This window comes from Alosa sapidissima, chromosome 22, assembly GCF_018492685.1.
Source record: "Alosa sapidissima isolate fAloSap1 chromosome 22, fAloSap1.pri, whole genome shotgun sequence".
In the NCBI taxonomy this organism is placed as follows: domain Eukaryota; kingdom Metazoa; phylum Chordata; class Actinopteri; order Clupeiformes; family Clupeidae; genus Alosa; species Alosa sapidissima.
In genome coordinates this window covers 22,264,479-22,277,075 of record NC_055978.1, presented here as the reverse complement: position 1 = coordinate 22,277,075, position 12,597 = coordinate 22,264,479, and the positions used below count along the sequence as shown (strand labels likewise).

Here is a 12,597-nt window from a genome sequence, read left to right as displayed (position 1 = left end):
CAGGGTTTGATGTTGAAATCCTTGTAGATGCAGGAACTTGTAATGACTGTATTCAACCTGTCAACGATTTGGTTGTTGAGAGCTTTCAGTTTCAAAAGGTTATTAAGCTGTTTTATCCTTTTAAAATATTGTATTGTTTGGTTTCACCACAATCATCAAATTGTAAGGTATGAGTCAAAGTGCCTTGCTTATGTATGACATGAAGTGGGAACAGGCAATTGCACCCCTTGTCTGGCAAGATCTCTGGGAACCAATTGCAGTGTTTAACCTCAAGTCCTCCCTCCTGAGGTGAGTTGAGCAAGGTTGCACACACTGGGGGGGGGGGGTCAGTGGTTGTGTTGACCTGGATCCAGATTTTGAGGTTTCCAAATCACTAAGATCAGTTCATGGTCGTTCCCCCTTAGAGGGTTTCTATCTTTATTCTTGTTCCCACGGCAACCTCTACTGTGACTGAAAACACTGCCAGCCATGCTGGATTTAAAAACCCTTTTTTTTTTTTTTACTGTGGAAGAGAACAAAAGTGCTAACTGCCTAGTGTTTCACAGCTGACTCTCACACAGGGACACTTCCCCCATCAGTCTCAACTGAGACGGGAAAAAAATACAGCAGCTGGTCCTGGCTCTCCTCAGCAAACTTTACTGTGTGGAGTTGACGACCTGCACCATCACAGGGCTTAATGTCTTCGCACCATGTGTTGCAGATGAACACAGAGAGGGTAAAAGCAAGGTGTTCTAGACCCCTCTAGGCCTGAAAGGGTCCAGGAATAGGCCCACCACTTCCTGTGCTTGCTGGAGTGCTCTCTTAAATGCTTTTATTAAGTATTCATTAAGTAGTTAACAAAGGCTTTTTATCTCAAACAAGCCCATTAAGCTCTTTGTTCCCACCAACTGCACACTTATGACCATCGCGTGGAACCAAAGTACCCCCCCCCCCCCCCCCCTCCACATCTCTCTCCAAACCCTCTCATCTTTCCATGACCGGATCAGAAACAGTAATATCCTGTTGGTTTTTATGCGCTCTTCATATATGAGTGAGTGTGTGTGTGTGTGTGTTTTCTGGCTACTGCAAACCTGGTTTTAGTCAGCCGGGCAGCCGATTGAATATCAATTGATTTTTGTATGTTTCCATGGCAACAGCAGACAGGGGCCCTGTTTACTAACCTTGAATGTCACCGGTGTGAAGTTACCTTCTACAAGTTTGTGTGTGTGTGTGTGTGTGTGTGTGTCTGCCAGCCCAGGCTGTGACAATCCCACGCACAGCACTCCATCCACGTTCTGTTTGTAGAGTAAAGTTTAATATCAGAAAGGGTAAGCCACTTTGAGGGCTGATCAAGGGACCCTGGAACATTTATTTAATTTCAAACAGAAGGGCAGCCTCGGTAAACCAACCCTCCTTACCTATAGTAAAACAGGTCATGTAAGGTAAGACAATACAACTCATAGAAAGTATGATCATTAAAAGCGCATTACTGCTGATAACAAAACACTGGTTCATTTGCTCTCTGTGATTGATTTCATTGGGATTTCATTTTCTGCATTGATAACTGAGTGGATGACATGAACAAGCAGACGAGATCTCATGCTCTACAAGTAAACACACCAATGAATTTTATTTCATAATGTTGTCTTTTTTACATTCCACAGTTTTTAACATTTCCAGATTTTTTTTAAAACATCATTTGTCATGTTTATTTTTTAAATCTTTTTTTTTTTTAAGTTTACTCAACATACACATTACTGATGAAAAAGACTGATAGTTCCTCATTTTCTTTCATTTTTTTGAACATCTCTTAAAAACACTGTAGTGTGTCTGCCTTGGATACTATTTACACCATGAGAATGGGACAAAGCGATGAAACGGTCAACCGTTCACACTTCAGCAACAACAGGCCCACCGGTCACTGGAGCACCAGACCCCCCCTACAGACTCTTATCATGTGACATTTCGTCTGCCTGTCATCTGATTGGAATTGACTCAGGAACAAGTCAGGTGGCGTAATACTCAGAATCTCTGTCTCGTTATGTCACACACACACACTCAGTCAATCTGCAATAATCACACCGCATAGCTCCAAGGCCACCATGCCATGTGCATCCTGCTACATCACTCCCGTGCTTTGATTGAGTCATTAACTGCTGTGCTTCTCTAAGACATCATTCTCTGCCTTGTGAAATGGGTAAGAAAAGGAGGGGTACAGAATTAGTCAGAATTGCTCACCCTTATACTCAGAATTGCAACTCTGGTACACGCCCACACTCACACCCACAACTAAATCCCAGTGAAATGTAGGTTTTGGTTCATACCTGCAACGGATAAAAGCGAACTCTGTGTGTGTGTGAGCAGTGACTGACCCCCTTTACGCACAAGCTGCATTGTGTAATGGTCTTGGATGGGAATAAATACTGTGCCATTAAGTGTGTCAAGGAAGACACGCATTACATAAGATCCCATGTGCTCCAAGGCAGAATACTTCCAGGAGCTAACAGTCTTCACACTTGTTCAAAAAACATCAAGATGAGGCATATTCTGGCAGTTGGATGAGTTTTAATGGAGAGCACCCCTGGCATTGATTTAGCTTAGCCTTATGCATTAGTGTAAAAGGAGTGTCTTATCTACTGGGGTTCCTGCTGAACAGATTGTGTGGAAGAGAGCTATAACTAGAAGCTCCTCAAGTGTGTCTGGTGAAGTTAATGCAATTTCATGGTCAATTGCGCTATCAGCTTGAGTTTCCCGGGTAACCCCACCACTCTCTTTCAAATAACTGGACCACAACAGTGCAAATTAAGAGCCACCAATAACTTCTCACTGATCCATATTAGTCCGTTCATGTGTCTTTGGTGAAGCACACCCACTGGATCCCATCACATTAGCAGTCACACCACATTTGTAATGCAGCGTTGTCACCTTCCCATAAATTAGCGACTCTAAACCCTTTTAAATCTGCATTGGAAATGCTTTGCTGTGACTGTGTGTCGTCAGCGACTGTTGCCAGGCTACTCTGACACACACTGAGCATGTTGAGAGTAGAGCCCGCACGCAGAGAGTCCTTCCTCCTCCTCCTCCTCCTCTCTAGCAGTGAATGGAAAGAGACATGGCATGACTGGGCACCAACAGATGCTGAAATAAATCAAATGGGCTGTGTTTATCTTCCGAATATCACAAAAAAATATGGTGCACACTACTGTGGGGAGGGAGGGAGGGGGGAGGTACACTGTACTTGGTTTTCCCTCTAAAGTTGGCACCTGGGGGGGGCACTGCTCATCTGCCAAAGCAGCGATGACACTTCCTCTCCGTTTCACCTCCGCTGACGTAGGATTTGATGAAATGGCTGTGATGTTACACAACCAACTCATCCTCGAATGCCTCGAATCACTGATTTGCTTTGTTTTGTCGGATGAGGTGCACATTTTGATAAAAGCATCTGATGCGTTTCGGATGGTGTGCCGTTTGCGCTGCACTGCGTAAGGTTCAGGGGCTTAATACTCTGGATCATAATAAACGTTAGGAGCAGATTTCTGATAAAGGGATGTGACGTGTGGGGTTGTGGGCAGAAAGCAGGACTGCGAGAGGATTGTATTAAGCTTGTGCTTCACTGAATGGCTCGCCATGAAAGCTTTTGTCCCAATTTCACAATATAAATTCACAGGTTCACAGGAGCAAAGGAGAATTAAATCACTGAAGTGGAGAGAAAGGCAGAAGGAAGATCACTGTGTGGTGTGTGTGTGTGTGTGTGTGTGTGTGTGTGTGTGTGAAATGTGTCTAATAATAGAGCCCACCACTGTGTAAGATTGACTCATGTCTGGTAAAGAAAAAGAAGTCTGCACATGTCTGAAAGAGTGATGAGATGAGGGGGGTCTCTGAACGGAACCGGAGCTCTTTCATAAGCTGATGGGATCTCTCTCTACTGATGGAACAAGAGTTGTCTGAGAGTGAGGCCTGTTTTTATTTTTCTCTGTCAAACTGCTCTCTTTGTCTTTCTAGTTTCATGTCCTTCTTATTCCCTTTATTTATTTATTTATTTATTTATTTATTTATCTATCTATCTATCTATCTATGCTCTTCGCTTTTATTTCAGCTTTGTTTCTTTCCCTTAGCTTCTTCCTTTCATCCTTTACCCCTTTTCCACTTCATCATCCTCTTTCCTTTCTTCATCATTCTCTTTCCTTTCTTTATTATTCCCTTTCTTCTCATCTTTCATCCTTCCTTCCTTCCTTCCTTCTCTCCCACCACACAGTTGGGAAACACGTCACACTTTTCTTTGCCGTTCCCCTCCAAGGTAGGTCCTGACTCCAGTTTCTGTTACATTTTCAGATTTTTTTCTTTTTATGGTATGTCTTCTGTTTTCCACAGAGATGTGAACCTCCCACACACACACAAACACACGCATACACACACTCTCTCTCTCACACACACACACAAACAGCTATGAGAAGAGTAAAAAAGAAAACATAAGAAATTCACAAACACGCAAATCTGACACTCAACATATTTGTCCCTGTTGGTGGTGCTTTTGATATGTAGCAAAAAAAGATAATAAAAGTAAAATATGTATTGAGTGAAAAGGGGACAAACAACATTATCTGAATCATATACAGTCTGGAAGAATGGGAATACAATGAACCAAACAAACAAATAAAAATGTTTTCCCCTCAAATGTATGTTGCCCCTAGGCTATTCTTTACAAGTTTGTACAGTGGTGGAGATATCTGTGCAAGAACACAACCTGCTACAGAGGTCTTACACCCAAGAGTCCTTGTTGCTCATCCAACTCTTGACTAGTCAAGAGTTTATTTAATTTTTTTTTATTTTTTATCCAAGACGTTCAAAAAAATCCTGTACTCATTGTCTATAAAGTTCAAGAATTTTCCATATTCCATTGCGTTTGGCATCCGTTTGCACTCGCCAGTATCGAGTCATTTTTGCATCAGTCACCATCAACAGAACTCGGGGTCTTGAGAAAAGCTGGGGAACTCCCTCCAGTGGTTGTCCATTATTCATTATTAACCCAGTGGTGCACTGCTCAGTTCCTACACCAACCTGGCAACATGGAGCGTGGAGTTACAGTACCGAGGCCATTCAGTCCAGTGAGTCCTCCACGTTCCATGTGGAGTTCCAGTTCATTTGTTTAGTTCCATTTCATTTTCATGTTGGTCCATAGAGGGAAGCAGGGTCTTGCTCCTAACACGAGCTTTAGTCCAGTGTTTCTGTGCACAGGAACAGCCACCGTAGTTCATTGATTAATATTGGTCTGTCGTTTTTTTTTTTCTCTTTTTCTTTTCAGTACATTTCATTTGTTCAAAGATCATGACACTCATTTTATACTTACACATAATAATAATTTCAAAAAAAAAAATCTTTCTTTTTTTTGTTTGTTGTTGTTGGCGGCCATGTTGGTTGGAGACGTGGTTTGCAGATGAAGGAATGGCATGTTTAGTAACTCACTATTTAATTTGAGCGTAAGTGTGTGCGGGTGTGTGTGTGTATAAGTGTGTGAAAGTGTGTGTGTGTAAGTGTGTGTATATATATTGTGTGTGTGTGTGCGGTATTTCTCCTCTAGCACACGGTGCCGTTCTCCTGTCGGGACTTGGGGCAGGTGGAGCGGGGGATGGGCTGGACGGAGGGGGCCAGTGTGCAGAAGAAGCCGGCGATGAGCGACAGGCCCAGGCCGCCCCAGGCGCAGAACATGGACCAGCCGTAGCCGTGGCTGATATCATCGGGCAGGCCGTACAGGTAGCGTGGGTAGCGGGACAGCTCGAAGTTGATGCCAGCGACGCAGGTGCACAGGGAGATGATGCAGAACGTACCTGACAGAGAGAGAGAAAGAAAGAGAGAGAAACAGGCAGAGAGAAAGAAAGAGAGAGAAAGAAATAGAGAGCGAGGGAGTTTGGGAATGATAGAGTGAGTGGTAAAGGAGAGAGAAAGTAGAGAATGAGAGAAATACAGGATGAGGGGAAAACAAGAGCAGAGAGGAAAGAAAGACAAAGGGAATGATGGAGTGAAAGGAAAAGAGAGGAAGAAAAAAAATGTCACACTCAGAATTTCAAAACATGACACTCACAGTCTCAAACTCCTTGACAACAGACAAAAAAAAAAAAAAACCTCTCCCACTTACTGCAGCCTGCCTGCTCTCACGGCACATGGACTAAAAGCTTTTAGCTCATAATGACAGATTTTAATTATTTCCCCCATCCCATCACATAGCAACACTAAAACACTCTCTCTCTGTCTCCTTATCAGTCGCTCTGGGCAGATAAGTCTCACTTTCTGTATGCCCAGATAAAGGCCTTGTGTAATTGTGGGTGCTGAGAGCTATGTGTTGGACGGCGACGGATCTGATGGAATTGGGCTCCAGTAATCTGACCCTGTGCTCTCCCTGTTGCGTTTAGGACTTGCCATCTTAATTGGCTTTTTAATTGCCTTCTCATTATGCACTTGCGTGGGCATCGCATTAATCCTGAGCTCATCTTAATTGGGCCTCGGCCCCTCAGCAGGCGCACGCGTGTGTGTGTGTGTGTGTGTGTGTGTGTGTGTGTGTGTGTGTGTGTGTCACATCAGCTACCAATGACTTGGCACTTGGCATGAAGCAGGCTTCTTACTCTTCCACATTTTAGACAGCAGTATCACAACATACTAATGAAGGCTCCTCCTGACACACACACACACACACACACACACACACACACACACACACACACACACACACACACACACACACACACACACACACACACACTGTTAGCACTCATGAGAAGATAGTTACTGAGAGGTGATGACATTGCATGTACTCTCAGTCGGGCTGCTGTGGCAGCAGCAGCAGCACTGTGGCGTCCAGACCCAAGAGAGAAAGCGAGAGAGAGAGAGAGAGAGAGAGAGAGAGAAGGAAGTGGAGTGGAGCTGAAATGGACCCTGATTAGAGATATGACCCCATTACATCACATTAGACCTCCTTCACACCTGTCACCAGTAATTCCGCAAGTCCAACAGCCAATGGGCTGCCTGCCTGCCTGCCTGCAGCGTGCCTTGAATCTGCCAGGTGTATTTTATCACATCCACGGAAAGGGAAGGAAAGGGGTCGCTGGGATAGCACAGCCGGTTCGATGATGGACAGCTCGGCGCGCCTGGACACGTGTGGACGCACAGCACCAGCCGCGGAGCGAGCCGCTAAAACCAACAGTGGCCTAATTGACCACGTCCCCCGACACAAGCGTTCCGAGAGCTACGGTTTTCATTCCATTTGATTCCCTTTAATTGCGTTTGACTGGCCCCTTAATTGAACACGGGCGCTAATCTGGTCCGACCGCAGATAGAGATAGAGAGAGAGAGAGAGAGAGAGAGAGGCCTGCCTTTGCTAAGTCCTTCTGTTCGAGCATCAGCATTGCTGTCGTTTCTCGAAAGAGGACCGCCGAACAAATGGGTTCCGGCAAGAGTTTTTTGGGCCTCTTTCGAGAAAAAAGAAAACATGAAAACTCCGACAAACACACTCAGACAGACAAACAAACAAGTGTTGCGATGGCTCGTAGACGCAGCTGAGACAACAATACATCAACTGACTGAATGAATCTCCGAGTCAAACGCCAGGTCAGGGAGGTGCCGTGAAGTGGGCTGCCGATTTGATTAGTGGATCGTCGAGATAAAATAAAATCTCAGAAGCGAAGAGGCACAGCCTGGGCTTGGTGGCGTCAGGCACCTCTCCTGCTTCTCCCACACATGTGCAGTAAATCAAAAAGGGGCTTCGCTGAGTCATCCAGGAGCTCTTATCGGGGAGCGCATTTAACCTTGCCGACCGCTAAAGGCAGATCCAGCCAGCCCGGGGGCCTTGTAAAGACGCCCCTGGGAAGCTGGGTGCGAGAGCCCGTTTAGATGTATACAGATATTTCCAAATATATGCAGGATGTCTGGGCGAGCTGTTATCTGCCTGGGTCATGGTTCGTCGATCACTTAAATTTACATGGAGTGCATTTAACCTTGTCAATGTTAAAGTCAGCCACAGTTCTTATTAAACACCAGGCCATCTCTGGTATAGGGCGCCCTAAAAGAGATTCTATCAAATATAAGTTGTCTGGATAAAAGTTATCTGATTCCACCATCGTTTACATTTAGCAGATTATTCTATCCCATTCCATTTACATTACAGTGATTGCAAATATTTTTCTCCCAGAAATTTAAATACTTACAATATTCATTACATGCTCTACCAACTAAACTTGCAGCATAATGATAGAATTAAGATATCAACCGAAAAAAGGGACATTGGCCAATCACTGGGTGAAAGTACATCAACATGTAATAAATTAAAGTATGAAAGTCTCTCATGTTTGCATTAGTATGCTCTGGTTTTGCCCTTTGATTTCAGTAATGCTTTAAGACCCATCGTGTGTAAGCAGTACTTACTCATCAAAGGGAAATTGATCATGTTACTTAAAAGGACGGCCTTATCAATTCACGCATTAAGTATGTACAGATAAAAAGGAAAGCACTGTGCTATGTGACTTTATACTGAAGGCACATATGCGCAGCACGACTCAAGGCCCACTAGGAGCACATGCAGTGTGTGCACTCGTGCGTATGAGAAACTCTCAGGATAAAGACATTGAGTTCATTGCAATCATTTTCATATTCCATTATCCAGTGGGTATGTAGTCTGTCAAAAGGGTCTGGTGGGACAGAAGTTCAATGGCATTGCATTCATAGCGTCTACTACAGAGGCAGCTTTGATAACACTGCTACTGCACTTCAGGGATGAGGCTCGACCAGCAGAGCATGACGCTAACAACTCTGACGTCAAAGACTGCCTTTTACGTGCGCTATTACTTCAGGGAGAAATTCCTCTTCTTAATACAAATTGTGTTATGCAACGCAACTTAATATCGCATCCCTGAGGATGCTTGAATTAAATGGAATAAAGTTGGACTGAATTGAATCCAATAAAATGGTACTGTATTAAATGGAACTAAACTGAACTGAACTGGACTCACCTCCCATGAGGAAGAGCAGGCCGGCCACGTACTGCATGAGGCCGCGGTCCCAGCAGCAGCCCAGGAGCCCGATGATCCAGCCGAACAGGATGATGGCCACCGCCATGCCCATGAAGCCTGCCGTCATCCGCCGCAGGTCTGTGGGGCACAGAAAAAACAGGCATTCACTAAAGGCACCTCAACGCGGGTCCTTCACACAGTGAGAGGAGAATAAGTGGCATATAGGCCTACAGTACATCCAGACAGCGTCAAAGACTGCATAGATTCAGTGTTTTTTGCTGCAGATCAGCATTTCCTCTGAAATGTTACATCTGTGTGTACAGGCTGTCAGAGCATGCCTGTAACCGAGGGGTGACCCTTTACCGGTATATATATATTTTTTTTTATTATATTATATAGTAATGCAATAGTTGTTATAAGAATCATGGCCATTTTTATACACTGTGGCTTTGTGTTCTTGCTGTATCTTGGCTGGCAATGCTCTTATGTGGGGAGCAATTCATTTCCAGTTGAACCACAATGGTGGGTGAGTTTCTAATCAGTTAACTAACTGAATTGTTTAATATTCACTCCGTTCTCACATAGCTGGAAGTAATGGCTTTATCAAAACTTGAAAGCATGCATTACTATATTCAATATTTTACTTGCAACACTGTTTGTGTACATTTTCCAATAACTTTGAGCATATCATTTTGAGCAAAATAAAAAAAAAATATATATATTTATGATGCAAAAGTGCCAAAATGCAAAAAGACTAAAGCGAAGTGCTTTTTAACCGATGTATCTGAAGATGTCAGGACTGTGAGTCCTGCAGGGCAGCGCTGCCTCCCGTCGAGGGCCATTACTGCCTTCTGTTCCCATCTTATCTCGGCAGTGCCGGCTGCAGGCCCAGCATACCGCCCACCACTTCCCGGTGAGCCTGGGAAGCCCCGAAACCACACTCCCACTACCGAGCGCAGCGGCACGAAAATCCCGCTCCAGGGCCCACCCTTCTCTACATCTCCAGGCGCCCTTTTTTTCATCCAGCACTACTGGTGCGACCGTGTGGTATGTGGGCTGGGACACAGGGGCCTTTGGTAGTGGTGGTGGTGGGGTGTGTGTGTGTGTGTGAGTGTGTGTGTGTGTGTGTGTGAGTGAGTTAGCTGAGGTGACAGAGCATGGCTCCGTGCTGCAGGGCAGGGCTCAAGCTGTCAGGGCGCCCACGGTGACTAATGTCATGGTTCGGTTCCTTCCACATAGGGGTTGGAGTGTGTGTCTGTGTGTGTGTGTGTGTGTGTGTTGGGTATGGGGATTGAAGCCCAGGCCTGGGCCATTGGTCCAGCTTTGAGCCTAGGGGTAAAGGGAGGGGGGTCATCAAGTTCACAGTGGAAGTGGACAGTAAGGCAGAAGGAAGATCTGTGTGTGTGTGTGTGTGTGTGTGTGTGTGTGTGTGTGTGTGTGTGTTGTGAAGACAACTAGAGGTGTGGAGAAGGAGAAGAGTAAAGGCATGATGGAGAGAGGAGGAGAATTAAAGGACGAGATTAAAGGTCACACATCTTTTTTTCCCTCCAGGTTGGCACGATTGGTTTAACAGACCTTTAAACCTGGGCAGCCCTATTACACTTCGTAATTGCGCTGCCAAACAGTACGTTTCAGGAATCGCCAAGCTATTCTGTCCAAAGAGAGCCTGCATGGGTTTTTACAGGTAAAGCACAACTGTCAGCTACTAGGGTTGAGCTTCCAACTAATTGTTCCCCACAAAACATTTGGTGCCCAGTTTCTCTCTAAAGTGAGCTCCATGTGCCCACACCCCCACACCACTATTGACCTGCCGAGTCGAGATCTATACTGGCCATTTGAGAGAGTGGCAGACCAGTGGATCAAACGAGCATTGCAATCATGAGTATTGACCAGGAGAGAGCAACCGTGAAGACAACACTATGTTTTTTTTTTATTTTTATGGGAGGACTGCGTAAAAAAAAAGATTCAAGCAAAAATCCCTGATAATTTACTGTGTGTAGTCATTCACAGGACCAATTGGAAGGACCAAGGGAGCACAAAGTGATTCAGTAGTGCTTCATCAACCAGAAACAGGCAATACTGCAACTCCAATCACTGGGATTATAGTTCAAAACCACACAACTGAGGGAAGCTTGGTGGGTGATCTCCAACAAAGTCTAATCAACATCTTATTGGGAACTGTGGGGGTGGGTTTTTGTTTGAAATTCAACTATAACAAACTCGCTGTGGTGTCACTGGCTGGAAATAAAACTGCAACCAGATTCATTTAGTCAGATATTATATGGGCGTACTTGTGGAAAGTAGAAACAAAAGCTTCATAAAGACGTCTATTTTCTCATGAGAAAATAGCATCCCAAATGGCTCTCACTGTGGTTCCCAACAGTTTGCCTGGCTAATGGCTATGCTCCTGCTCTTATCCTGGCACTGATTACATTTTATAACCTCAGTTTTCACTTCAAGCTGATCCAATGTCATTCCAAATAAGTTTTATTGCATGACGCTTTAGAGCCTATTAAAAGCCAATGGAAGGCATCCAAACCACTGTGAATACATTAAAGAGATATTTCCAAATACCTCTGCATTACCACAGATTTATGTCAGACACTGGAGCCTGGATCTAAAATAAATGTTTTATGCAAAAACACACCGTAGCTCGCTGTACTCTTAATTCCCTGTGACAACATTTTTGTATCTCGTCTCTTAGTGTCTGTAGTCTCTTGTTAGCAGCAAAAGGGGGGGGGATTATGAAACATGATTTTCCATCTGTTATGGGGGGAAAGAGAATATTGACTGGGCCTCTAGGTGTAATATAACTGACAGATAGATAATACAACACTCCAATATGTGCAGTGAGTAGGCTAGCACTTAAAAGCTGAGAGGTGTATGAAACCGTCTTTAACGTGTGCTTGAGGCACACTCTCTTCCTCAACTTCATTGGAGGAAATGAGAGGGCTTCCTAACCTCTGGCACTGCTGGAGATCAAACAAGTGGTCATAGGAGCGATCACAGTGACTGTTGAAAAATGCTTCATGTGATGAGATTTGCATGAGAGATACATTTCTCTCTCTCTCTCTCTCTTTCTCTCTCTCTCTCTTTCCAACAGTTGCACAGTTCTGATCTCTTAACAAATCTGTCACTATTCTACAATCTCGCACACCCAGCTTCTACATGCAGTTTAATCCTCTGCTGCATCCCACTGTCGTGACAGTAATTAAACTGCTACAAATTTAAATGAGGGAGTAGAATCGATTTATTTCTGTAAAATAACAAAGAATTTATAGAATAGATCTGTTTTCTAATTTCATAGAGAGCACACTAGCAATCAATCATTAAATTATGCCATGTTGGATGTCCACAGTATGCAGTCACAGACAGAAAAGACGCCCTGCTGACCTGTTTCTTTTTTATTTCATTTATTTTTTATGTTTTTTTTTTTTTTTAGCATAGATGGAGATTAAAGCATGCCATCCCTGCCTGTGACAGCTGTGTCACCTGTTGAGACTGACACTTTATGGCCTTTTTCAATCACTGGCTGCAGCTGGCATCACAGGTCCCACAGGAGTTCAGTATCTGCAGCAGCCAGGAGGAAGAGGAGGAGGAGGAGGAGGGGAGGAAGGGTGGT

The 12,597-nt window shown here is 44.4% G+C and overlaps 1 protein-coding gene across 3 annotated transcripts in view; it reads right to left on the bottom strand.

Annotated features, from left to right (window-relative positions):
- Positions 1-1,286: 1,286 nt before the first annotated feature.
- tmem178b (transmembrane protein 178B) overlaps positions 1,287-12,597 on the bottom strand; it is a 96,663-nt gene continuing 85,352 nt past the window's right edge. For all 3 annotated transcript variants that reach the window (XM_042078189.1, XM_042078190.1, XM_042078191.1), the window contains 2 exons: positions 8,976-9,113; positions 1,287-5,804 (listed from right to left, as the gene is read on the bottom strand). In XM_042078189.1, the coding sequence (XP_041934123.1) occupies positions 5,554-5,804; positions 8,976-9,113 (389 nt within the window). In that variant the 3' untranslated portion in view covers positions 1,287-5,553. The remainder of the gene's footprint in view (positions 5,805-8,975; positions 9,114-12,597) is intronic.